A 25,781-nucleotide genomic window follows, 5' to 3' on the forward strand; every position below is an offset into this window, starting at 1 on the left:
ATTATTTAATTATTACAGCATAAGACCTAGAAGAAAAGTATTCATATTTCACAAGTAACAAGCTTAATGAATAGTCTTTATAGCTTAGCTATTAGCCTATTAGATTAGGATCCAATGATCAGATCATTACCAAGAATAACTCTGCAGCAGATTACCAGATCAAGGAACAGAATAACGTAAAAAATTGACCTAACATTTCTGGAATTCAAAGATAAGCATTGCTTATAAACATAAAAACTAAAAATTAACCAATTCTTTCTCAAAATTATACATTGGAGTACCAGCTACAACACTCGCTTTTGAATACTTGTGAGCATTCCAACAAAAACAGATGAACGAAGGCATCTAAGTTAAGCAACTGATTCCATCAGCCATCACTATCAACTCCACCCATGACCCCCGAGCCCTTTTGGCACATCAAGGTTCGAGTGAAGCACAAAATATTTGCATCACAAGAGCCAGCAAATTCAGCATTCTTCAAGTGTGCACATCTCATTCTGGCATGTTGAGCATATCTAAAGCTCGTTCTCATGTCATCATAGCTGCTGATTTGGCTGGGTTTCATCATTTGGGCGAATTTCAGGTGAAGTAGAGGAATGTTGCTGCGCAGCACTGTCATTTGTTTCGGGATGGAAATTGATGGGGAACTTTGTAACACGGGGCTTGTCAGCCAAAATATTTCTCTGAACTCTATCAACTAGCACTCTCGGTGGTGGTTCTTCCCTAAGCTGCTCATCATCATAGTCATTGTTCACATAATAACCTACTCTAATGAACTCCTGCCCCATGTAGGAACAGGTCAAGAGCAGCACTGTGACACCTATAATATCTTCTTCGCGAATCTTTGACGGGTCAGGTGGGTCAGCCTGAAAAGAGAAAGTCTAAATCAAGTCAATTTACGATGCAAAATTGCCGGATGAAAACCTGACAAATGAAATCCAGTTAGCTAAATTGCCTGGAATACAAAACGGTAGTTTCCAACGTTGACAGGGCCGACAAGTACACTCTCAAGAAGTTGATCATAAGTCTCATCTTCAGCAGATCCAACATATATGAGCTTCCATTCCAAATCTGGAGTGATGAGAAATGTGGTCAATTTAGAACAAGATATAAACAATTAACTATCCAGCAGTCATCTGTATATGTTAACAAGACAAGGATATAGAGTGTCAAAAGACAACTAACTCGAGAGGTTCAAGAAAGTTTACTAGATCCTCACTTTAACCTCAGAAATAAGGTTATTGATATTCAAGGAACGCATAATTGCATATAGTTACATGAGCTATACACATTTGAGCACATAAACTTGTGAAAATAAGCACTTCATATTCCATGTAAACAAAATCATAAGAACTGAGAGCGATTTAGATGACCTAGAGAAAAGAATAAGAAAACAAATAACTATCCATTAACATGTATCCAGAAGATTTACCTTATAATAGGCCACAACATAAGTTTCTTCTTCATTAATGCAGAGAAGTTGCATATAACAGCCAACATAGTTTACTAAAGAAAATTATACTAGAACTAGTATTTGTTTATTAGAATGAATTCTTCCTGGGTAGATGTCCGAGCAGTTAATGGGGACGGAATGTTACATCATAATAAATCGGTGTTTGTATTGTTGAAACTCAAGAATTCAAGCAGCATGATCAATTGAATTGGTTTTTGTAGAAAGCAACCTAAACAGACTTTACAACATACATTCTTCCTCAGGGGTTTAAAAGGAAACAAATTTATGCCTTTATGGTACAACGGATGGTGACAACTCATATAAATAGAATATAAAAGGACTAAGAGTTTAAGTGCCGCCGACATATAAAATAACAGATGGAATAAATGAGCAAGTTTTCCTGTAGGATCTCTTGAGTGAAAAGGATATTTGACTAGCAAACGCCCGGCACAACTATGCTGACAACAAAGTGCGTTAGGTGCATCACTCAACGGAGGGGGGGAAGAAGCAGACTAATGGTTACGACCTAACCCGGCCCAATCTGCCTCCCATCTCTCCTCTCATTATGCCATGCTGGCACAAAATTATGCATCAACAGACAGGTGCATAATAACATGAATCAACTACATTAAAATACAGCAATCAATGCCCTGACCATAGCAGTACATCAATCTAAAGGAAAATTAGAGTTATTCAACTATAGCCAAGCTATCTGACTGTTAGAATTTAAAAGCCATCAACTCACCAAAACATTTTGCATCTCAAGAAAAAAAAAGGCAAGGATTCTAAATGAATTGGAGGCCTCGAACATAATTAATCTCCTTTTCTTTTTCGATTCTTGTTAATACTCCACTTCAGTATTCCCTCCCAGCTAAAGCCCGAAACACAGTGAACCCTACACCCTTTTCAACTAACCAAAAAGAGAAGAAAATATTTACAGAAAAAAAAAACACTAGCCGATTACTTATCAAACCAAAAGATAAAAAGAGAACATATCATTCAGAACGAACCAAGACAGAGATAAACTCTTACCATCCTCGAGAGGAACCAAGCACTCGTAGGAGATCTCGAACTGGAAAGGGTTGAGGAAAGCGGCGGGATTATCCAACACGGTCACGTTGGTAATGTTGACTGCGCTCATGATCGCAGCAAAGAATACAAACCCTAGAACTCAGAACCTACACGGTTATCCCCAACGAGAATCCGAAAGCGGCAAACCAAAGTATCAAAGGAGAGGGGACGATAGCTAGAGCGGAAATTTTATTTTGCTCAAAGAGGGGGGAAAAAAGACTAGGGTTTTGGAATCGCCCAAATTTGCAAAATGGAATTCGCTTCCGTGAGGCGTGTGTTGTGAAAAAGGAAAAAAGGGATGTATTATTTTTGTTTCTCTCTTCTTTTCTTTTCTTTTTAGGGCTCAAAACCGGAAGGGGGCTGCGCGTAACCGGTAGCAGCCGGTTTTTGCAGGAGAAGCGGGAGAAGGGAATGGCGGGGAAGAGATTGGCGGGAAAGTTTGAAAAAAAAAAAGACGGTGTGAAAAGGAAAGAAAGTAAATCACAGGCTTGACCAACCTTCTTTTCATTATCTTAATGAAGCACATAACTTGGGATTTCCTGTCAAAAGAATTTAATAAAAAGGAAGAGGAAGTAAAGAAAGAAAAAAGGAAAGGCTTATGCATGAACTTCTTATTGCATTCTCATTTGGCCGCTATCTTGGCCTTTTATCTCTAGATAAAGAGGGATTTGCATTGTAAGATCTCTCAATCTTTAATAGCAAGCATCATTGAATCTTTTGCTTCAATAACACCTCTCATGTTTTTAAAGCAAGCAAGCATCCTTAAAACTTGTACAAGATTCGATGGGCCAAGCATAATACTCTCTCTCTTTTCAGGTGCAAATGAGACAAGGAGGGGGGTAAAAGGGAAAGAAATATGTAGTATTTTCAAGAGAAATGAGCAGAAAAAGCCCAACTATATATGTATACACATACATATACAAGCATGTTTTTTTAACAAAATTTTATACACAAGCAAAAGTAAATACTCATGCAGGCAACTGATAGTTTCCATTCCAAATACTTGGGCAGATATGATGTTATATACAAAAGGCCCAGCATAGAGGTGAACCTTAATTTTCCTTGATCACCTCCATCTTTCTGGTCTGAGATCTGAACATGCTTGCGATATCAAGAGCTGAGCTGCTATCCTCAGGCTTCCTGTCTAATATGGACCGTACGTACCTTGGGAGTCGGACTGAGATACCTCGAGACGGATGAACTAAACCGACTGCAGCATGGTGAACAGGAGAGACTGTAAGATCTGCGATAGTCACAAATGATTCGGTCAATAACTTGTATATGTCAAGCAGTTCGAGAAAATCTTAAAAACAGAAGTTTCTGATCAGCCGAGTTTTTTGCATACCTGCACCTCTGATTTCCCAAACAAGTTCAGGGTTGAACCAAAAATCTGGTGATTCGTCTGTTTGATAATATGCTGGTTTCTTGGACAAAATCTTTTCACCAGAAAAATATTCCTTCATCTGGAATTCAGTTAAAGAAATGCAGCCATACAGAATCACGAAATAAGTCGAAGACAGTACATACTGGTGAATATGCATGTTACAGGAATATGTAAATGTACATGAATGAGAATTTTATTCACCCATTCTAGATGATAGGATTAAGGATTATTTACAGCTATAGTCCAAAAAATCTTATTGATTGTGTGAAAGAGAGTTCTATGAAGTATTCATCCATTTAATTTGATGTCTTGGGGAGTATACTCTGAAGGCCTTGATACTGTGGTCGTTCCTGAGATATAGGATTAAGAGTATAACCAGACAGATTACAAACCCTAGCAATGTTAAATACGAGGAACCTCTGCTGCAGTGCAACAAATCATTTAATCTAGGTAGATAGGAAAGAAAAGAACTTTAGCTAGGTTTTTCATTCTTCTAGAAAAAGATCAGCCAGGTCAGGCCCAGACCTGAGGCTATCATTCCAAGCTTCATCTGGTTTTGAATGTTTATGTTCAAAGTCAAGTACGTTTAAGCTCGGAAAAGCCCTCTAAACCATGACCCTAGGCTGTTGCTATGTACTCAAGACTTTATTAGGTCTATCCAACAAAATACCGGTGTAAGATAAATCAAGCTCTCTCAGGCGATAGAAGGGAAAGAGCATCTGAAGAAGTGTCTAAAGAACTAAAAGAATGTTCATTATGATGGAACTAAAAATATGGCAAACAAAGTAATGCTGAGCAAAAAGGATAGTTAAACATCCAGTCACATAACTAGTTGGTCATAATTTCAATATGCATATCAACTGCAAATTATTCTTACCTCTTTATAGAAAGAGTCTGAGAAGCCAGACATGACACGGCATACACTTTGAAACTCTTCATTCTCAGGGTTATAGCATGCCATAAGGAAAGGACTATACCTGACAGTATAAGAGAACTAAACATTATCAACTCCCAGGCAGAAGGATGATTTTGGTAAATAATGTAAAGGCTACTTTGTAATGGGAAAAGAGCTCCAGATCCCACCATCCTGCCTTCCGCCCATTCCCATGCCATGCACCTATGGGAACTAAGTCAAGGCTATCTCCCAGGCCTTCTACATAGTCACGTTTAACCTGTGAACAAATCCAGGCAAAGATTAATTTTTAAGAAAGAACAGAAATAACTAATAAATCAAGTTCTTGGTACTCCAGTATGTACAATTAAAGCAATACCTTTAACCAGGCCTCACTACGCCTGGAAGCAGAATATCCAGCATCAACATCCAAAGACTTAACCATTATTCCTTCACAAGAAGAGTTGCATGCTTTTTCAAAAAAAGAGTTCATCTTATTCAATGTATTCTGGTTATCAGGAAACGCTTCATCTGCTTCTACCTGCAGAATAGCAGGACTAGGTCTACATCACAAGATCTACTTGAAGAAACTATCACCCACTTCCCTTCTTCACTGAATATACTAATAATATCATCAAATGTTGAGTTGCATGCGTACAAAACCAAGCATATATATATATATATATATATATATATATATATATATATATATATATATCTTTTACATCTGGTAGAACTCACAGTTATTTCCTTTGCTACTTCCAAATAACCTGCCTTCTCCCTAAGCAAATCATTTATATCTGCAATGATAGTGCAGGTGCATATTAGAATTTTCTTTTTTTGACCTCAATCCATATGATTTATATTGCAACAAGATGAACAATATTCCTGGTCATAGATGTTGCCATGAGATTTCTAGTAGTAAATAGAGCATACACTTCCTCCTTTCACGTAGTGGCAAATCCAGCAGCCTGTAACAAAAACGTGATATCATTCTTCCAGATAATATTGTCAAAAAGCTGATAGAACCATTTTATATGAACTGAGTAACATGCACTCTATTAAATATTTTTATCAAACAACTTGATAGAAATATATCTGGCTACTTAATTTGAGGACCATGTTTTGAATTAACTATTAACCATCCACCAAAACCTAACTGATTCATAGATGTACTCAATGTGACCTTCACTTCCACCGTGCAAGAACATGGCATAGTTGTGGAAAAAGAAAACCATTCAATGAGCGAAAGGAGTATAAAGCCATATGAGAGAATAATAAAGGCTCTAAACATATCAGAGGATAAAAAAGGCTTTAAACATTTACCGCTTTCCACTGTAGAACATGATATCAAAAACGAATATGCAAATGTCAACCTGCATAGAAAAAATACAATAATTTTGTAAAACTAAAACTAGTCATTTCACAGACTATAAACAAATATGCCCCGTCATAGGAGATGCTGTTACTACATGACTCAAACCCTTGTCACCAGGGTGCAATCGGCAAACTTTAATTGTCAGACTTGGTCAGGCCCCCAAGACATCAACAGGAAATAGGGTAAGAATTAAAAATGTAAAGCATCAAATATAACTTGCGATTTATCTATTATACCTTTATGTTACATATTAAAATTGAGGAGTCTTTGCCTCCTCGGTCACGCGAGGATAGATCTTGGAATGACATAAGCTTGCTTCCATTTCTATCAATTGCTACAACCTGCACAAGAACCCCTCTTGAAAGCCACATAAACAAGTGTAGCAAGCTTTATGCAATAAAAAGCAAGAATCAAATACCACAGAGAGTAAATTATGGAGAACCAAACTACCTCAGTATCCAATATGAAAGTTGGGACAGCAGGGTTGCACAATTCTTTAATTACATTAATCAGATCAGGGAAGCGGGATGTTGCTTCTTTCATTTGCCGGGAAAAAACTCGTATAGAACCATCAGTTAGTCTATGAATTTGAGCACGTTGGCCATCATATCTGAAGAAAAAGATAGAAAAGGATAGTTCATTAATTAAGAACACAGACTTTTCACTTGCAAAATTGTCAAAACTGCCTCTTTGCCTGTACACCATTTTTTTACAAGAACCTGTACACCATTTGAAAGGTGGAAATCACATCTAGAACCTTCTATGAAGGATGTCATTTCATTTAGGGGAATATATGCAAATTTTGAAGCTCCAGAAGGTATCTAAGCAAGATTCAATCTTTTAGATTGGCATATAAGTAAACATTATTTTCAGGGAAATATATCCAATCTTGAAAGAGCAACTTATAATGGAACATTCCAACCAACTCTGTCAGAATTGAAGAAACACAAAATGTAGACCATTCACTTTGTGTCTCCATTTCTTCGGGACAGAACCTCCTACTTTTCAGTTGTTTTTATGTATTTCAGAGGGAAAAAATGATCATAGTTACTAGACAACCTAAAAGAGTAAAACTGAAGCTTAGAGAGAAAGCAACATACTTATACTCACAGGTGAATGCTCTACCCTGGAATGACTTCAATACTTGGGTGAAACCATTCGTAATTCTGCCACATAAACCATATGAAGAGCATCAATAAAATACCAGCTAATATTCAACAAAAGGAGTATACAACAATGTATTAGAAAGTAAAAGGAAATATATACCGAGCAAGCATAGGTGGAATAGGTGTTCCTGTAACCATTGCTAAAGTAGAGGCAGAAAATTTAACGCCTTTGTTCAGAAGGGAAGAAATAAGCAAATCCTGGTTACAAATATAAGCATAAATTATATATCAATGTGCAGTAAACTAATGAACTTCTTGGTACAGAAGTGGCCGGCAGCACTTATGGAGAATTGCCTGCAGCACTCGTATAATAATGATGCATGGCTTAGAAGGAAATTTTTTGACATCACAACGTTATCAACTATGCTATATTCCTATGTTTTTAGAATTCCTTCCTTCTAAAAGAAGCAACAAAGAAGTAATTCTCCTATAGAGGTCATAGAAGAGTGTAAAATACTGGAGCTCAATAGATGACTTACCAGGTTAGGAAGTACATTGTAGGCCTCTGCAACTTCCATAGAAATACCCTGGGGCAACAAAACAAACGTCATCTCTAGCATGACTTGTAAAAGCAATACTTCAACACAAAAATTCAAAGAAATAAGCTCACTTTAATAAATTAATGTTTCCTAGCCGTCCTGACAAATATTTTAATCTTAAAAAAATATCAATGTTTAGGCCAAGAAAAGGTGGGTGTTATGCACTACAAACATTCGATATAATCAACCATCAGGTCAAAATTTGAAATTGTATTTTAATCAAAAACATAATCAGTTAAACTATACGACACAAATGAAGAAAATAATGTGTCAGTAGAACATAATTGCCCCCAATTACTTTTAATTTTAATTAAGCTTAACCAAAGTGATATAAGTCTAGTCATCCATATTCCATCACGAATTGGGTTCAGCATTCATTGTGGCAGGTTCTGTCAAAAGGTTTTCCACCAGCATGATAGAAGGCTGGATTGACAGTGCTTATATACATTACCAGCATCAACATTTTGATAGGACAACAATCACAAGAAAGAGAGGTTGTTAGGATTAGTTTCAATAAAGTCCCTACAGAGCTTTATAAGTTCGTATGAAATAGCAGATGAAGGTATTGCACATGATTTATCTCCCTAATGTTACTCAAAGAAAATTCAGATCAATCGCTTAAAAAAAAACCTGTAGTTGCATTTTTAGTGTCTCTGAGATTGCTGTGAGTTCTGCTGGAGGATAGCTGTTCAGCACCACAGCTTGTGCCACAGCTGGCAAGATAGTTCTCATCATGGCTCCAATACGCAGGTTACGAACCTATAACATAAAAGCTACAAGCATCATACAAAAGAATGTGAGAAAATTAAGGGGTTAAATAGCAAAAGTAAAATCCATGACACTGATGCATTCTACTCACTAAGAACAATGGGTAAAGACCTCATTAAATTGAAACTATTGGATCCAGAAATGAAGAAAAAGTACAAGAAAAATGCATCATCAACTATAATGAATAGACAAGATGACTCACCAACGTTCTAACAAGAAATTTCATTTCCATTTCTCTACAGGAACGTATAAGACTTATAACAAGGTCTTTTCTTCGGCCAGCACTTCCACTACCTGTTGTAACACTAATAAAAATACAACAAGACAATTACGTGATAATCCACAATCATCATATCTATAAACATTTTATAGCAAGTTAAGTACAATAAAATGATCTGGGAAAGACTGAATTTACATCAAAAGGCAAAAACCATCTATAATGATATTGCTTCCAGAAAGATGATGAAATATAAGTACAAAATATTACTTGAATTGTCCATTTGTATAACAGAGAAAACTGAAATAGCAGACAATATCGTATATCAATCAGATTGCTACCTGGGACATCAAAAAATCCAATCAAAAGAAAATCTACAAGTGACATATGCTCAAACTTTGCCTGTCCAAATAAGCTACTCGTTAAACACTCCAAACCATAACGCACCTTTATAATCTCTACAAAAGATATGCTGGTGAAGAAATCTAATGGTGAAAGCAAGTTTTAGTCACTTAAGACAATAGGCATATTGAATGGCACATCTCTTTTTCGTAGCTTAGAGATGTAAAAAGAAGTACACTATCTATATGGAATAATATTCAATGAATATATGGAAAAAAATCCCGAAAGGAAAAATTATATTCTGAACAAAGTGAAGTAAATGAAAACAAAAGGGAAAGCCCTTACTAAGAGCCAAAGATAATGAGTCTGCCCAAACAAAAGCATCATAAAATAGTACAAAATTTCCTTGATGATAATGATCCAATACATAAATAATAAATCCAATTATAAACCATGTCAACCTTCACCAAAATGAATCTACAAATGATACCTTATCTTCTGAAGCATAGAGAATACATTGCGTATAGAAAGTGGACGAGGAGGAGCAAGTAATGATTGATTTTGACGGCATTCTTGTGCAACATCACCTGTGAAAATTATCCAGCTTCGTTGGAGTATATACAAGATCATATTTCAAAATCATGAACACCCAAATCTTGTGAATCTCACCAAGATCACCAGAAATTTTGTACATCTCTTTTATTTTTGATCTGCTTGTTCCTAATGCCTCTTCTAGAGCAGTTACAATGAGACCACCACCAATGTTGAGTTCCTAGCTTCATTTACAAATATAAGGTTACTATTTAGCAAAATGATTCTCATACCATACTACATAGATATACACATTTTTGCTCCATGACACTAATAAAAGGAATCTACATTGAATATGGAGAGCTCATTTAAGACCAATACAGTAAAAACTTGCAACAACCTGATAACTACACAAGTTTCACAAGAATAGTCAAAAGAGCTCTATTGTCAGACCATTTGAAATTTTGAAAACTAATTGTAGATTGGGTGAACTCGAAAAGAAAACAGACTACTGGCACCATCTGCTTGAAATAAGATGAAACCTAGATAAAGTGCTTCTTTAATTTGCTCAGACTGGGAAAAAGAATCTCCCTTCAGTTTAAATATAAAACTTGAAGTTATATTTATTGATAAAAATCAACTTTGATACTTGACACCATTTTTATACTATCTATATAATACTGTACAGCAAAATTCAACTTGCTGATAATTTTACAGCCAATTAAGAGTACAACAAACTAAGTTATAATATTACCAAAAGATCTCGTCTCATCTCTGACAACAAAGAGAATACACAGATAATACTTGTTTTGTACCATTTTAGCACGTCACTGTTATTGATTATTTAAAAAATGTTTTCATTATAGTACATTGTAGTTTTATATAAAAGGCATGCTAGTGCACCAAGGTTCTGTCAAGGAGCTGCCTTTAGAAGCAGGAATCAACCTTGCCCGCATTACCACAGAGGTTATCTCTTAGTTTCTTTGATTGAAACCATCAAACCAACTTATATTATGAACCAAATCAAACTAGAAACAAGTAAAATTGGAGTTGAAATTCCATTGAACAACAATCAAGTCCAAAATTGCAATTGAATTCAATTGGGCCTAAAAGGCCCAAATTGGTTAGTCGAGAATCAAAGCCCATATCACAAGGCAAAAATTGCAACCATTAGCAACAAAATTACTTCTTTTAAGACAACCCTAGCATTTTAGTCAAGGTTAATACCAGAAATGTTTTAGATTAAAATCAGGTACCAGCCCACCTGAATCAAAGGTATCCACAGCATGATGCAGATGTGAGACACAAAAATTACTAAATAATCTACATCTATTTCTTTAATGTATAAGATAAGCGGGGATCTATCACTGCTAAATTCGCTAATGGTGTAAATCAACATTCAATTGGCAAAGAATGAGTGCAAGCTGCTTCCAGAAACATATTCATTGAAAATCAGTAAGTTAAGAGTGTTAGACAGACTGAAAGGAGGGGAAAATTATCACAACATATAAACTAACCATGTTTTCATGGTCAGCAGCAATTCTGTTTGTGCATAGATACACGGCAGGTAGCAAATCATCAGGTGATAAGGCAAGCAAACTGCATGTGAAGAGGCAATATCAGTAAAACTAAGTCCAAAAGAACATCAAGGACAAGCTTGAGAAGAAAAAGCCAAGAAAAACTATAGAATATAAGAAATGAACAAACCTTCTGAACATATTGCAAAGCATCGCAGTAGTTTTAATCTTTCCTTTCTCTTGCTCTACCAGATCAAAAGTGCGTGCCAAGTGCAAGTACGGAGCAGGCTGTCCGGACTTCCAGCAAGCTGCAGAGAGTACATCTGTGACATACTATCCTATGCTGACAAACCAATAAAAACTTCTTCCAAAATGACTTTATTTTAAAAGAAAGGAAAAAAAATACAAACCATGGTCAATAGGTAAATATTTTTCAATTGGCAAGGATACATTTGCTATGGATTTATCCTCTTGTAAAGACCCCTCTATATATGGATTCGACAATTTTGCCATTGTACTGGAAGAATGATTAGCCTTTTCACTATAATTAGTTAGGCCATTATGCATGAAGTCATTTGCAGTGGAAGGCGCTATATTCGTCTCCTTACTATATACATCATTATAATTATTATAAAATATATCAAGTGCCACGCTGATATCTCCTTTTGCCTTCTCCAGCAAAGAGACTGCTGAAGGTCTAGTCATACCGCCATTTATTATCTGAAGGATCTGATCCACCTGCTCCTTGTGTGTCTCAACAATACCACTTAGCTGCTGGTTCACATTATTCTGGTACTGATCATCAGTAACAATACTACAATTGTCATCACAATAAGAAGCATTAGCCACAACTCTTCCGAAAAAATTTGTAATTCTGGACTGCTTACATGCACCGGATTCAACAGTTACAACAGATCTTGCTTTCTTCTTTGTCTTACTGCTGCTGCCAGTACTCCTTTTCTTAGAAAAGTTAGAGCTCACTTTAGTTGGATTCCGGTTCACTTGCTTTAGAGCATGATTCAAGGATTTCAACGCACCACATTTTGGGACTTCTTGAGCAGACTTTTTATCTACAAAAGATTCTAAATCAATGGGCATGCTTTTCTGAGAGCTGGGCACCAAAAAAGAACAAGCATTTGCTTGCTCATAAAATTCTCTTTCATGCTCATAAAATTCTGAAACAGATTTGACAGTATCCCAATCTGAGCTCTTCAGAAGGCCTAAAATCTGGTCCTCAGTTACCCAAGATGGAAGACAACCGCGAAGCTCTTCTTTTGCTCCTTCCATATCCTTGCCATTCAAATTGTTTATGCCTTCTGAATCAAGACCTTGACATGAATCTAATGATACCAAAGGGAGAGACTCACTTGTTCCTTCATCCTGTTGCTGGTTTAAGCTGCCAGTCTCTTTATCTTCTACATGTGGAGTAGTGCCATCCATCTTTTTATGGAAAGCCATCAAAAATTCATGCTTGTTAGCTTTCTCATCAAGTAACCCTGCAAAATGCTTTCGCAAAGCAACAGCATTCTTGCCATCAAGCTTCTCTCCCTCAACTCCTACAGTGGGAATTACACGTTTTGGTCGCAAGAACCTCACATACTCTCTCAGCTCATCATAGCTTGAATGCTCACTATAGGGTACAAGATGAATCTCTAGTGAATCCTTAATCCTCACAGCAAAACCATCTCTCTTTGTTTCATACATCCACCCAGTTGAAACAAAACCCACTGCCTTACCATACCCTCTCTCCATCATAATCTCCCTCATCTTCACAAAATTCGGCCTGAAATATGGCCAAGTCTCACCCAACAGATTCCAACTAATCACATCAATGTTGCTGGCAGAAGGATCCTCCGTAAAAACCCTCGAGTCACCAACACCTAATACAGACAATATCGCCATCTTCCTACTATCCACGTGCAATAAGCAATCACACCGACGCGAGATCTCAAGCAAAATCTTTTCTTTCCCGATGACATAAGTAGCGACCAGGAAAAGGACGGGCTCCGCCAATTCCTTATTCTGATCTCTGATTCTCTCTATAGTACTCACAACGTAATCCACCGACTCTTCTTGTGATGGAAAAACAAATTTCGGATTACAATACGTTGTATCCAAGAAAACAGCATCCGCACCAACGAATTCACACAATCTGGGATCCGATTTCATTGAGTTGCAGAAACGGAAATCGCCGGTGTGGACATACCTCTCCGGCTGCTGCCCTTCCAACGGATGAGCCTTGAAAAGGAACTGGACAGCACCAGGGCAGTGGTTAGCGTCGACCAACGTGACGTCCCACCCATCAATTTCAACCGTCTCACCCAGTGAGATCGAGACTACGAAAAGAGAAGGGACCTTCAAGATTTCCACCAAGAGGCGAGCGGTGGTCTCGGAACAAAAGATTATACCTTTGCACCAGGTGGGGCACAGACCAGCGTAGTGGTCGGAGTGGAAGTGGGAGAGGAAGTAGGAGACGGAAAAGTCGCCAGCGGAGCGGAAGCCGTCAACGACGAAGCGGGACTTAGGGATCACCTTGATTTGGGGGAAATCGGACGGAATCGGAGGGAGAGGGGAGCCGCAGGAGATGAGGTCGAAGGACTGGGGAGGAGGGGTTTGAGGGGAGATGGCGGAGAAGGAGGTGAAGGAGGAGAGGAAGAGGGAGGAGGTGGTCAGGGTTAAGGTTTTCGCGGTGGAGGAAGGGAGAGTCGCCATGGTTGGGAGGAGACCATGAGATTTAGGGCTTGGTGGTGGTGTTGGGAAATGGAGAAGGTGATGGCGCCAACGAGGAGGTTCCTTGAGGCGGTTAAGCTTTGCAGATGCGCAACCGGCGTTCCACGATGTTTTTGCAAATTAATTCCACTTTATAATCATATTGAAAATATAAAAATTATTTTCAAATAAAGTCCATTATTATAATCATTTACTTATTTACTTTTTTGTTTTTAGTTATAAACCCACGATATATATTATTTCTTTAAAGAAGTTCTTAGTATTATAAATTTTATTATTTAAAAATAAGTTAAATTAATCTTAAACTAATAAAAAATATAAAAATAATTAAAAAATAATAAAAAAGATAAAATTTAATTAAACTTTTATTAAGTTAATTATTAAAAGACATCAATACCTTTATTCTAATATATAAATTCTTTCAGTTAAAGATATAAAAAGACATCAATATCTTAATAAATAAAGAATCGCTCTAAAAAAATTAGCGTCTCACATTTAGAATTAAATGATGAAGGTTTACAACTTATTTTTTTATTTTAAATTTTTATTCGTTTTTCTCCATCCACGCATTTCTCCTCCCTCTCTTCATCTGCCTTGCAGCCCTAGCAGTAACTGAGTAGAAAAAGAAGCAGCCGAGAAAGAGGTAAAGAGCAAGAGGAAATCGTAACCCTAGCTTTCCGACCTTGGCCATGGCCTCTCGCCGTGTCCTCTCCTCCCTCCTCCGCTCCGCTTCGCGCCGCCGCCCCTCCTCGACCGCTTCCTTCCCCATCCCCAAGGCTCCCCTCCCGCGCCCTTCCCCTGCCGGCTTCCTCCTCGCCCGCGCCGCCGAGTACGCCACCTCCGCGGCCGCAGCTGCCTCTCCGGCCCCGCCCTCGCCGCCGGTGAAGTCACCCGGTGGCCCTGGCGGCAAGATCACTGATGAGTTCACTGGCGCCGGCGCGATCGGGCAGGTCTGCCAGGTGATCGGTGCCGTCGTTGACGTTCGATTCGATGAGGGGCTGCCGCCGATATTGACGGCGCTGGAGGTGATGGACAACTCAATCCGGTTGGTTCTTGAGGTCGCGCAGCATCTCGGGGAGAACATGGTGAGGACGATCGCCATGGATGGGACTGAGGGGCTTGTCCGTGGGCAGAGGGTTCTGAACACTGGTTCTCCGATCACCGTAATGCGTTTTGCTCTCTTGTTTGATTTTGATTGATTAAATGACATAATGTTTTAGCTTTGATTTGAGCTGTTTAATAAATGGTAGAAACTTCATTCTACTGTTTTTTTTTTCTCACAATGTATTTGGTTATGAAATGTTTCCACGTCATGTTGCATTATTTGGTAAGTTCTTTTTATGTTAAAGAGCAGATCTGTGGCATAAAGATTAGCTTGTGGGGACACATTGACATTAGCTCTTCTTTTTTATAGTAATTCAGGATTTTGTTTATTGTTAGTTACATACATATTTATATAGGAAGTTAGCTAATAAATTGTAGTAAACTTAATTTGTAGCGACATAATATGGGTGGACAACAATCGACAGAAAACAGTACTTGAAGCTTTTAACTGTTTGTTAAGGTTATTACAGCTGAATGGTTCAACTCTTTGCTCCTTTGTTGCATCTAAACTTCAGTCGGATGTCCTTGTTTACATCAGTTCTTTACATTGTTCAGTTGTTGCAATCACCGAGATGTATATTCAGGTGGACTGAGTTGGATTTTTCATTTGCTAGGTTCCTGTTGGTCGGGCAACACTTGGACGCATCATTAATGTTATTGGTGAACCAATTGATGAGAAGGGTGACATAAGTACGTAAATGTGATGCAATACCGAATGAGTGCTTGCATTTTTATTTTGGTATATTATTTATATGTTGTTCAAAAATCTTATCGGGTTTGATAATTTTGCTCTTATCAATAGAGACAAACCACTTCCTTCCTATTCATCGTGAAGCTCCTGCTTTTGTTGAGCAAGCAACAGAACAGCAAATTCTTGTTACGGGAATCAAAGTAAAGTTGTTTGCCCCACTTCTCTGAACTTCTTCACTGAATAGACTTGAATAACTTTTATCTGATATCATGATCTAAAATCTATAGTTGTTATATTCATTTTATTGTAATTCTAGGCTCCTACTTTCAACAGGTTGTGGATCTCCTTGCACCTTATCAAAGGGGTGGAAAAATTGGACTTTTTGGTGGAGCTGGTGTGGGGAAAACGGTCCTTATTATGGAGTTGATCAACAATGTAGCTAAAGCTCATGGTCAGTTTAAGAAAGATCTCAATGATGAAATTTTTTATCACTTATACCTCTTGTAATCAAAATTTCTGCTCTAGGTGGTTTCTCCGTGTTTGCTGGTGTCGGTGAACGAACTCGTGAGGGGAATGACTTGTACAGGGAAATGATTGAAAGTGGTGTGATTAAGCTTGGGGACAAGCAGGTATATTCTAGCTTTCCCTCTGTTTTCTTTGTAATTCAGATGTGTAATTGCCCTCAACGTGGTAGCTTGCTATGTTCATGGTAGGGCGAGAGCAAGTGTGCCCTCGTGTATGGGCAAATGAATGAGCCTCCTGGTGCCCGCGCTCGTGTTGGATTGACTGGCCTGACAGTCGCTGAGCATTTCCGGGATGCTGAAGGCCAAGATGTGCTTCTCTTTATTGACAATATTTTCCGTTTTACTCAGGTAAAGCTATGCAGAAAATCTATTCTTAATTTTGAAGGGGTTTTAAGAGTTTCTTTAGAAGTTTCTTTTTGCTTAGATTGCATATTTCCATGAAATACAGGCAAACTCTGAAGTGTCTGCATTGCTTGGACGCATTCCATCTGCTGTGGGTTACCAACCAACTCTTGCTACTGATCTTGGAGGGTTGCAAGAGCGCATCACAACGACAAAGAAGGGTTCTATTACATCTGTCCAAGCTATTTATGTGCCTGCTGATGACTTGACTGATCCAGCTCCTGCTACTACTTTTGCTCATCTTGATGCCACGACTGTGTTGTCACGACAGGTTTCCTCACGTAGTTATATTCCTAAAATGTCTTTCAGTTTATCTGCCTATTCTGACTTGAGTTATTTGACTGTTTCTTTGAGCAGATCTCTGAGCTTGGTATCTATCCTGCTGTTGATCCTCTTGACTCCACATCGAGAATGCTTTCTCCCCATGTGCTAGGGGAAGAACACTACAATACTGCTCGTGGTGTTCAGAAGGTTCTTCAGAATTACAAGAATCTTCAAGATATTATTGCAATTTTGGGAATGGATGAGCTAAGTGAAGATGACAAGTTGACTGTGGCTCGTGCTAGAAAGATCCAGCGGTTCCTAAGCCAACCTTTCCATGTTGCTGAAGTTTTCACAGGTGCACCAGGAAAGTATGTCGAGTTGAAAGAGAGTGTTAACAGCTTTCAGGTAAGGAGAAAGACATTTTAAGAATCACTGCCAACTTGCCTTTGAGTCTTACTTAAGCAAAATAGTGTGCTTCCTTATCATGCTACCACTCATAATGAGTATCTTGGAGTTGACTAGTTGTAATTTCTAATTTCACTTCCTAAATATGGTGTATCGTGTTTACGCTGTTGTTTCTAGATTCTCAATTTCTCATTGGCTCATCCTAGGTGCACTATAATATATGATTATCCTTTCTAATATGCTAAATTCAAGATAGTAGCGGTTGTTATTATACTTGCAAAAGCCTTCCTCTCTCTCAGATTCACACACACATATCACACTCGTGCAAGCATAAATACAAGCACAACAAGGTGACACACCCACTCCACTTTGTTAAACATAGAAGGCTTTTTGTTGGTAATTATTCATAATGTTAACGCAAAGATTATGTTGGCCATGATTATCTTTTAGTCTTCTCTATGAGAAAATTCCATGATGTGCTGTTAATAGAAAGCTGAATGTGCTATGTAAAATTGATGATAGAAGAGGAAGGATCTTGCCTTCAAGTCTCATTGGAAATGCTTTATCTCTGACTTTCTTTATTAACTTTTGTTTCTTCATATTCTTTCAAGTTCATCTTATTTTATTAGTTAGGATGATTCGTGGAATAAATTTTGCAAGATATTTGTTCAGTCATCTGGCACTTACGACTACTGTTTTCTGAGTAGGAAGCTAGTGAGAGATTTAACCATAAATAAAAAAGATCTTCTAATTAGCTTGGATTTTTTTTTTTTTTGTTGAGAAATTGGAAAAACTTGTTTTCTTTTATTTTCATTTTTTGGATTGAGACGGCGATTGCTTTGTGTAGAACCTTGATTAATCTGTATTCTACCTTTAATGTTTTCTAACACCAACTTTGCTACTTGTATATTTGAAGTTCTCTTTACTGTTTATTATAATTTCACTTTCCAAATGGCAGGGTGTTTTGGATGGAAAGTATGATGACCTTTCTGAACAATCGTTTTACATGGTTGGAGGAATAGAGGAAGTCATTGCAAAGGCTGAGAAGATCGCCAAGGAGTCTGCGGCATAAGAAAATTTTCTTTATTTATGTAAGATCTAGAGGGTGCAGGTTGTGATACCTGTATCAAAGATTTGCATTTTTAGGTCAAAATCATATGCTTTTAATCCCTGTTAAATCTCTACCAGAACTAGCAGCTTCGAGCAGCCGAAGAACCAAGTGGCTGCTCGCGAGGATCTTTTCCTTTTGTTTGCCAATAAATGAAGCAGGGGTTTGTTTAATTTTTTGCATCAAAATGAGTCTCTTTAAAGTTTAAACTACATATCCCATGTTTATGTTGGATTGTTTCTGTAATTTTATCCATCTTTTTCTGGTTCGAGTATTTATGCAAATTACCTTTTAAATCATACGTATCTTGTGGTTGCTGCCTTAGATGGTGGAATTCATGAGCTCTGTGAACTATCGGTAGCTTTGGTTCATATACAAAATATTCTTTAGCTTCAAATCATTTTGCCTTCAACTATTTTGAGTTCGTTTCCTTGCTGTTGCTTTGCATGAAAATTTCAGTTTATTTACATTTGATCCCCAGAAAATGGCTCATAATCATGTTGCACTCCTCAAAAACTTTGATCCCTCTGCAATCTCGAGGCATTTGGCTGTCTATGACAAACTACCATATTAGTTCTAGATTCTCTTATCATTTGCTTTAACTAGTGCACATAATTAGCACCCAATTATGCAATTGAAAATACCCGACTGGAGGAATCTACTTCCCTTTTATATCATTCGTCTTTTAATAAATATTAATAAAGCAAATCTAAGGCATTAAATGTTTTGTTTTCAAAGTTAAACATCCATAGAGAACTAGGGAGTGCCAAACGGTAACAGCCGACGTTGACAAAAGAGGGAAATAAAGTTTAAACTCTAGATTCCAAACCGGACCTAAAACTCCTGTATAATTACAAAAAAAGCCGCAGACGCGGTCCAACCTCAACTAGAACCGAATCCTAGCCGTATAATTTGAAATACACGCTCTCGATCGATCCTCGAACAGAAAATAATATAAAAAGCGCCATCCTTTAACGTACCATTCGAAATCTTCTTCTTCTATCCTCTATTTCAAACGACATTCTAAAATTTAAATCTCTCTCTCTCTCTTGCTCTCTCCCTCTCTCTCTCTCTCCCCGACGCTGACGGATCTCACGATCTGGGCTTCTCTGGACGAATTCTGCGAGCTGCCTCCGAGTACATTTCCCTCGGTACATTTCTCTCCTTCTTGACTATATTTCTGCGAATATTTTATGATTTTTTTGTGGATTTTATCCTTCTTTAGCTTAGAGAACCCTCCAGGGATTCCTATTTGATAGATCTCTCTTCTTTCTGCTTAGTAAGGATCTATTTTGGGGGTTTTGCAGTCGTTCTCCTAAAAACTAGTGATTTTCGCCTTCTATGGTTTGCTGATAACTGAATGCAGTGGATTAATGAGTTCGATGCCCTAATTTTTAAGTCAAAATGTAGCAACGAGTAAAAAAATGATTTTTGCTTATTATTATGAAATCGTTATGCCTTGCATGATGGTCGTTTCTTTCCAGTTTGCTCATTTCATCGGAGTAAACAGAACTTTGGAATGTCAGAATTATACATCGACCCTGTAAGTGAAGAACAAGTTGATTTTCTATGGCTTGGATCTCTTGTTAGACATTAGACTTCATGGAAAATTACAGAAGAGTAAACTCTGATGATTTGCGTATGTGGAAACATAGAGCGACATAAATTGGCATATGAAAAGGTTCCATAAGTACCAGTTTGTTAATGTTTGTGGGGGATTACGTAGGTTACACTAGTGTTTGTGTTACATGAAATGATCTTTTTCTTCCTAATTATCCAACATAAACGGCATATAGAAGATCAAAACTTTTAGGGAGATATTTATTTTTATATTTTTCTGGAAGAGTGAAATCAAGATGGAAAACTAACAACTAGGAGTATTATCATTGTCACCAGATCATTCGTACACTGGAAGATAAGGGATGAGAGTTGAACATTATGTTGTCCTTTACCATTGTACCATTTATATCCTGCTGTCTAATGTGTAAATATTTTTTTTTTCACAAGGTTTCACATTGCCTCATGATGACTAATCTTCCAAGTGATCAGCTCTTGCAAACAGAGACACCATGCGGATCTCTTCTATATGAGCTTCAGGTATCTCAAAAGTTTCTGTAGCATTGTTTTAAAACTCTTTATCTATTATTCTCAAAATTCTCACGTTCAATTGAAGATATGTCAGAAAGCTTCTCCCGCAGTGCAACCAAAATCATATTAGATGTGGGTAGTGGCCAGCAGATTGTGCTCTATCTTGTAGGAAATGATATTGGCCAACTTTGGATTGACCATATAAGCATGTTTTCAAATAAAAATGGTGTCTTTGCAAAGATACTTCATGACTGTCTTCCTTCTTTTGCTTTGTGAATGTCACTGCTTACAGGTGATATGGGATGAAGTTGGTGAATCTGATTCTGAAAAGGACAAAATGCTTCTCGAGTTAGAGCAGCAGTGCTTGGAGGTGTATAGAAGGAAGGTTGACCAGGCAAACCGGTGTAGAGCTCAGCTTCGGCAAGCCATTGCAGATTCTGAAGCGGAGCTTGCTGCCATCTGTTCTTCAATGGGTGAGCGACCAGTGCACATCAGGCAGGTTTGTTTCTGTTATTGACATCCAAAGCTCAAAGGAATTTGGTGCATCAATTTATTATTTCAAATTTTAAATCTGTTGAACCACATATAGCATATTCCTATGAATGAACAAATCAGATATATAGGAAAATATCCATATGCTTTAAACCTTTTATCTAATATGTATTCCCATTAGTTTTCAATTTTCAGAGGATTTTATTAGAAACTAGAGTCATTCTATAGTTTCCGGTAAGATAATTAAGCTGGTTTGTATTAAAGTTTTGAGAACATGAAAAGAATCAGCTTCAATATGCCATAGTTTCTAGTGGGAAACTTCATTAGACAGTATAAGCACTTATCTGGATGATTTGCCAGTGCAATCAGAATGCTGGAAGCTTAAAGGAGCAGCTCGGAGCTATTATTCCGCAGCTGGAGGAGATGCGAAAGAGAAAAACTGAAAGATGGAATCAATTTATTGACGTTATAGAGCAGATAAGGAAGATCACGATTGAGATAAGGCCGACAGATTATATTCCTCCCAAGATGTTGGATGAGTATGACCTATCCACAAGAAAGCTTGAAGAGTTGCACAAGCAGTTACAGACTATTCAAAAGGAGAAGGTTGAAGCTCACTTTTTGCTCGAATAATCGAGCTTGGAGACTTAGTTCTATAATTTATGATCTGTTGATATTTAACTATAAATTTCTTCCATCACAGAGTGATCGTCTACAGCAGGTTATGGATCATTTAAATAGTTTGAATTCTTTATGCCAAGTACTCGGTATAGATTTCAAACAAACAATTTCCGAGGTACATCCCAGTTTGGATGAAGCTGAAGGATCAAGGAATATAAGCAATGATACAATTGAAAGGCTGGCATCTGCAATAGAGAGGTTAAGGGAGATTAAGATCCAAAGAATGCAAAAGGTAAGTGCTCTAGTTTAGTTAACCTAGATATTTGATATTTCCATTGCTTAAAGCTTTAAGCTATGACAGCTTCAAGATCTTGCAACTTCTATGCTGGAATTGTGGAATCTGATGGATACACCAATTGAAGAGCAGCAGCTATTTCAGAATGTCACATGTAATATAGCTGCTTCTGAACATGAAATAACTGAGGCGAACACTCTTTCTCTGGATTACCTCAATTATGTAAGCGGATGACAGAAACAAGAGAAGCTTTATTATCCTTTTTCTTTTCTTTTTTATTCCTGTTTTATTAATGTACATTCTATTTAAGAATTGAAAGCAGCAGAGGGAACTCATCTTTGATGCAGGTGGAGGCAGAAGTTTTGAGGCTTGAACAACTGAAAACTAGCAAGATGAAAGAACTAGTTCTGAAAAAGAAAACTGAGCTCGAGGAGCTTCGACGACGGATGCATCTGATTGGGGAAGCAGATTGTGAAACAGAATTAACTATTGAAGCCATTGAATCTGGTAAGACAAGGATATCAGTCACACGTGATGCTCCTGCTATATATTATATACTATAATATTAACATGATCTTTTGATGCTAAATTTGCTCATCTGTCTTTTTCCATCTATTCTGTGGTCTGTACTGTCCTGTAGACATATCATTTTGCGCTGATACCATTTTTGCCGTTCATTCTTCTGTTGCAGGAGCTATTAATCCTTCTTTGGTGCTGGAACAGATTGAGTTGCAAATTTCAACGGTAAAAGAGGAAGCTTTCAGCAGGAAAGATATTCTTGAAAGGGTTGAAAAATGGCTGGCCGCATGTGAAGAGGAATCCTGGCTAGAGGAATACAACAGGGTAAGGCATTCGATTGCTTGTGTAAGCTACATTTGTCATTCCATCCTGCAACTAGTTAAATTGCTACATGATGTCTTTAGGATGAAAACCGTTACAATGCTGGAAGAGGTGCTCACCTTACGCTTAAGCGAGCTGAAAAAGCCCGTGCCTTGGTCAACAAAATTCCAGGTATGCTGCTAATGCCCTGGGGTCTATGAATGAGCCATTCTACTCAAACAAGTAGATCTTTCATCTGTAACTTCCTTCTCATAATTTTACATCTGTGATTTGCTACTGTATCTTGTGCAGCAATGGTAGACACTCTAGCCAATAAAATCATTGCTTGGGAGAATGAAAGGGGCTCGGTATTCACTTATGATGGTGTAAGGATTCTGTACCGCCTGTTCCATTTTACGTTCTATGTAGCACATATTAACATGGTTAATCCTTTTCCTCCCTCCAATGCCTATAGGTTCGCCTTCTGTCAATGCTGGAAGAGTACACCATACTGAGGCAGGAAAAAGAGCAAGAACGCAAGAGACAGAGAGTAATGTCTTGTTAAAAACTCATCTGTTTAACAAAGAGTCTGCACTGCTTTACTAGGCATGCCCTTAACATATAAATTAACTGCAGGATCAGAAGAAACTTCAGGGTCAGCTAATAGCTGAGCAGGAAGCGCTTTTCGGATCTAAACCAAGCCCTTCAAAGACACAAAGTGCAAAGAAGAATTCTCGGACTTCGACTGGTGCTCCGAACCGAAGAGTGTCTATTGGTGGAGCCATAATGCAACCGCCAAAGCCAGACTTTCTGCATTCAAGCAAGTCCATGCGCTCAGCCAAGAAGATAGATGATATGGGTGCTTTATCTCCCGGTAACTATCCTAGCAAGTTCTATTCTGAAAGATATATTTACAAGTTTTACTGCCTTTAGTTTTTGATGACTGACTTTTATGAGTTACGACCATGCAACTCTGAATACTTCCAGGCAGGAGAGGCTTAGATATTGCCGGCCTTCCAGTGAAGAAGTTATCTTTCAATGCAATGAACAGTGCAATGAGCAATACTCATGAGGCCGAGACGCCCCGCAGGCCCTTTGCTCCTATAGCGCTGGCAAACAACATCCCTTCAACACCTTCACTACCAATTTCCAGTTCAGCTGATGAGGAGAATAAGACTCCAAAAATAATGGCCATCCCAGCTCCTAAAACTCCAATGACGGTGTCTATACCAATGCAAATGGCTGCCACACCTGCTCTGACCTCCCTTGCATATGAAGCAGCAATAGATAGAGCCCCGGAAGAGATTGAGTACTCATTTGAAGAGAGACGACTTGCCATATATCTTACAAGATAAAGGAGATTACTAGTTTCCTGAACACAAAGATCTTCCAATTGTCTAGTTATCTGCAAGCTGAGACTTACATTTTCTTCAAGTTGGTGATACAAGTCGACTATAGTCGGCTTTTTGATGTTGATCTGCAAATGTAGCTTATCTTCTGCAATTGAGAATGGAAGTCCATTATAATAGTACTCTTCGGCTACGTTTAGTGCCTATTCTATTCAGGACCTTTGAGATTCAAATTCACTGGCTCTATCACTATGTAGTGAGAAGACATACCATATGTTTGTTTATAGTGCCTCTGTTTCTAAATATTAAGGCCAATGATTTGTCCGGTTTACAGTTTTGCTATATATGGTTTTCTAAAATAATAGCAGATGTATGCCTCGTGGACATATCATCGAGTTTTTCAATCTATGATATACAAGTTGATTCAGCTAGTGAACTAAGATCAACTCGAGCTACTCTGATACAGACTCGATCCGAATACTCTCTCTTCTAACTTTATCTCTTTCTTTTTCTTTTTTTTTCTTTTTATCATATAACCATTATTTTTCCGTAACTTACGGAGAGTTCTAGCTTTGACAAACTCCGGCAAACTTTAGTAATTTATTTTTTAATTTATTTTTCATTTTTTTTAAATTTCTTCCGCTCTCTCCCTAATATTTTCCTTTTCACTACACTATGGTTTTTCTTTTAATTTTCTTCCACTCATTCTTTTTCTAATATCTTTTTTTTACTATAGTTTTTATTTCTTTATTTTCTTATTTTAATTTTAAAATTTTTAGAAGTTTTTCTATATTTTTAAATAAGATTTAGTATTTTACGTAATTAAAAAGTTTGATCTTATCCGGGTACTGATATGTATTGTTTTTTAGAAGATCAATCCCAATCCTGATTTTTCGATTAAGCACACTTTGCTCTTCTATACTTTGACATGGTATTACTTTGTTCATCGTTAACCGATGTCCTAAAATTATATATCTATCATTTAACGTTGGAAAAATTATTATGGTTTATTAGTTAAAAAATCCATTATTCTTTCCTTCTCATCCCACATTCTTCCCAATTTTTTTTTTAATTCACCAGTCCCATCTCCATATAGAACTTTACTTCCCTCACAACTTTAATGGATGCCAACATATAACTCGTGCATTAAGAAAAAAGGCAGAGAACCCCAAACATGTGAGGTATTTGGTGTTCCAGCTTCTTCTACTAGAGATATAGAGATGAGATGAAAATATTTATTACAGAGTAGGAAAAGAGATGGGTTAGGAAAGATGAGTAGAAGGTGTATTCTAGTTTATCCCAAGGAAAAAAAAATGAGGATAAAATTTTCTAATTTAATTTACGCGAGTTTTAACTCACGGAAGGTTGACAAATAAAGATATTTATATATTTTTATAATACAGTGGTGTAAAATATAATTAAGACTATAAAATATAAAATCAGTAATAGAAAATATATATATATATTCATCAATTTTCTCTCTTGAAAAACTGTGTCAAAACTCAAAACACAACAATATAAAATTTGGTTGACTCTTGAAGACACAATTTTGTAAACGAGATGATTATTCTAAAATGCATGTTAACGCGTAATTTCAAACAGTTCCCACCACACGGCTCTGAAAGCAGTTG

General features: G+C 37.5%; 4 protein-coding genes across 5 annotated transcripts; 2 read left to right on the forward strand and 2 right to left on the reverse strand.

The window, feature by feature from the left end:
• Positions 1 to 208: 208 nt before the first annotated feature.
• LOC140772139 (probable histone chaperone ASF1A) lies at positions 209 to 2,803 on the reverse strand. Its single transcript, XM_073114095.1, has 3 exons — positions 2,486 to 2,803; positions 956 to 1,071; positions 209 to 866 (listed from the first exon to the last, which is right to left on the reverse strand). Exons 1-3 carry the CDS (start codon positions 2,592 to 2,594, stop codon positions 537 to 539), a joined length of 555 nt encoding a protein of 184 aa, XP_072970196.1. The 5' UTR covers positions 2,595 to 2,803; the 3' UTR covers positions 209 to 536.
• A 409-nt stretch (positions 2,804 to 3,212) lies between these two features.
• On the reverse strand, positions 3,213 to 14,088 carry LOC140772010 (DNA ligase 6). 2 transcript variants are annotated; one of them, XM_073113975.1, is made up of 21 exons: positions 13,465 to 13,693; positions 11,669 to 13,327; positions 11,449 to 11,566; positions 11,259 to 11,340; positions 9,880 to 9,982; positions 9,701 to 9,797; positions 8,854 to 8,956; positions 8,514 to 8,642; positions 7,824 to 7,871; positions 7,445 to 7,542; positions 7,279 to 7,344; positions 6,629 to 6,788; positions 6,415 to 6,519; positions 6,127 to 6,176; positions 5,737 to 5,771; positions 5,542 to 5,600; positions 5,180 to 5,341; positions 4,992 to 5,080; positions 4,786 to 4,885; positions 3,870 to 3,987; positions 3,213 to 3,767 (listed from the first exon to the last, which is right to left on the reverse strand). In XM_073113975.1, exons 1-21 carry the CDS (start codon positions 13,559 to 13,561, stop codon positions 3,577 to 3,579), a joined length of 3,669 nt encoding a protein of 1,222 aa, XP_072970076.1. In that variant the 5' UTR covers positions 13,562 to 13,693; the 3' UTR covers positions 3,213 to 3,576. The 2 variants fall into 2 exon arrangements, with proteins under 2 accessions (XP_072970076.1, XP_072970013.1); XM_073113912.1 differs by having other exon boundaries at positions 11,669 to 14,088.
• A 475-nt stretch (positions 14,089 to 14,563) lies between these two features.
• Positions 14,564 to 18,693, forward strand: LOC140764317 (ATP synthase subunit beta, mitochondrial). Its single transcript, XM_073102828.1, has 9 exons — positions 14,564 to 15,151; positions 15,707 to 15,782; positions 15,895 to 15,983; positions 16,117 to 16,234; positions 16,309 to 16,412; positions 16,497 to 16,655; positions 16,756 to 16,980; positions 17,067 to 17,378; positions 18,337 to 18,693. The coding sequence occupies exons 1-9, from the start codon at positions 14,678 to 14,680 to the stop codon at positions 18,448 to 18,450; spliced, it is 1,671 nt and encodes a 556-aa protein (XP_072958929.1). The 5' UTR covers positions 14,564 to 14,677; the 3' UTR covers positions 18,451 to 18,693.
• Positions 18,694 to 19,489: 796 nt separating this feature from the next.
• On the forward strand, positions 19,490 to 24,483 carry LOC140762087 (65-kDa microtubule-associated protein 3). Its single transcript, XM_073099706.1, has 13 exons — positions 19,490 to 19,637; positions 20,494 to 20,583; positions 20,867 to 21,073; positions 21,427 to 21,672; positions 21,770 to 21,979; positions 22,049 to 22,204; positions 22,330 to 22,489; positions 22,674 to 22,825; positions 22,906 to 22,993; positions 23,114 to 23,187; positions 23,277 to 23,351; positions 23,438 to 23,675; positions 23,789 to 24,483. The coding sequence occupies exons 2-13, from the start codon at positions 20,509 to 20,511 to the stop codon at positions 24,154 to 24,156; spliced, it is 2,049 nt and encodes a 682-aa protein (XP_072955807.1). The 5' UTR covers positions 19,490 to 19,637; positions 20,494 to 20,508; the 3' UTR covers positions 24,157 to 24,483.
• The last annotated feature ends 1,298 nt before the right edge of the window (positions 24,484 to 25,781 follow it).

Source organism: Typha angustifolia, chromosome 1 (assembly GCF_048772165.1).
Source record: "Typha angustifolia cultivar Huaian chromosome 1, ASM4877216v1, whole genome shotgun sequence".
NCBI classification, from domain to species: domain Eukaryota; kingdom Viridiplantae; phylum Streptophyta; class Magnoliopsida; order Poales; family Typhaceae; genus Typha; species Typha angustifolia.

Bases quoted from the DNA above. Each gene is read 5' to 3' on its own strand.
- LOC140772139 (XM_073114095.1), bottom strand. From the start codon at position 2,594: ATGAGCGCAGTCAACATTACCAACGTGACCGTGTTGGATAATCCCGCC. The intron at 1,072-2,485 runs GTAAGAGTTTAT...TCATCACTCCAG, and splicing joins CTTGGTTCCTCTCGAGGATG to ATTTGGAATGGAAGCTCATA. The intron at 867-955 runs GCAATTTAGCTA...TTCTCTTTTCAG, and splicing joins ACTACCGTTTTGTATTCCAG to GCTGACCCACCTGACCCGTC.
- LOC140772010 (XM_073113912.1), bottom strand. From the start codon at position 13,970: ATGGCGACTCTCCCTTCCTCCACCGCGAAAACCTTAACCCTGACCACC. The intron at 11,341-11,448 runs GTTTGTTCATTT...CTTCACATGCAG, and splicing joins CTTTGCAATATGTTCAGAAG to TTTGCTTGCCTTATCACCTG. The intron at 4,886-4,991 runs GTGGGATCTGGA...TTATACTGTCAG, and splicing joins AATGGGCGGAAGGCAGGATG to GTATAGTCCTTTCCTTATGG.
- LOC140764317 (XM_073102828.1), top strand. From the start codon at position 14,678: ATGGCCTCTCGCCGTGTCCTCTCCTCCCTCCTCCGCTCCGCTTCGCGC. The intron at 15,783-15,894 runs GTACGTAAATGT...TCTTATCAATAG, and splicing joins TGATGAGAAGGGTGACATAA to AGACAAACCACTTCCTTCCT. The intron at 16,981-17,066 runs GTTTCCTCACGT...TTCTTTGAGCAG, and splicing joins CGACTGTGTTGTCACGACAG to ATCTCTGAGCTTGGTATCTA.
- LOC140762087 (XM_073099706.1), top strand. From the start codon at position 20,509: ATGATGACTAATCTTCCAAGTGATCAGCTCTTGCAAACAGAGACACCA. The intron at 22,994-23,113 runs GTATGCTGCTAA...TATCTTGTGCAG, and splicing joins CTTGGTCAACAAAATTCCAG to CAATGGTAGACACTCTAGCC. The intron at 23,188-23,276 runs GTAAGGATTCTG...CAATGCCTATAG, and splicing joins CGGTATTCACTTATGATGGT to GTTCGCCTTCTGTCAATGCT.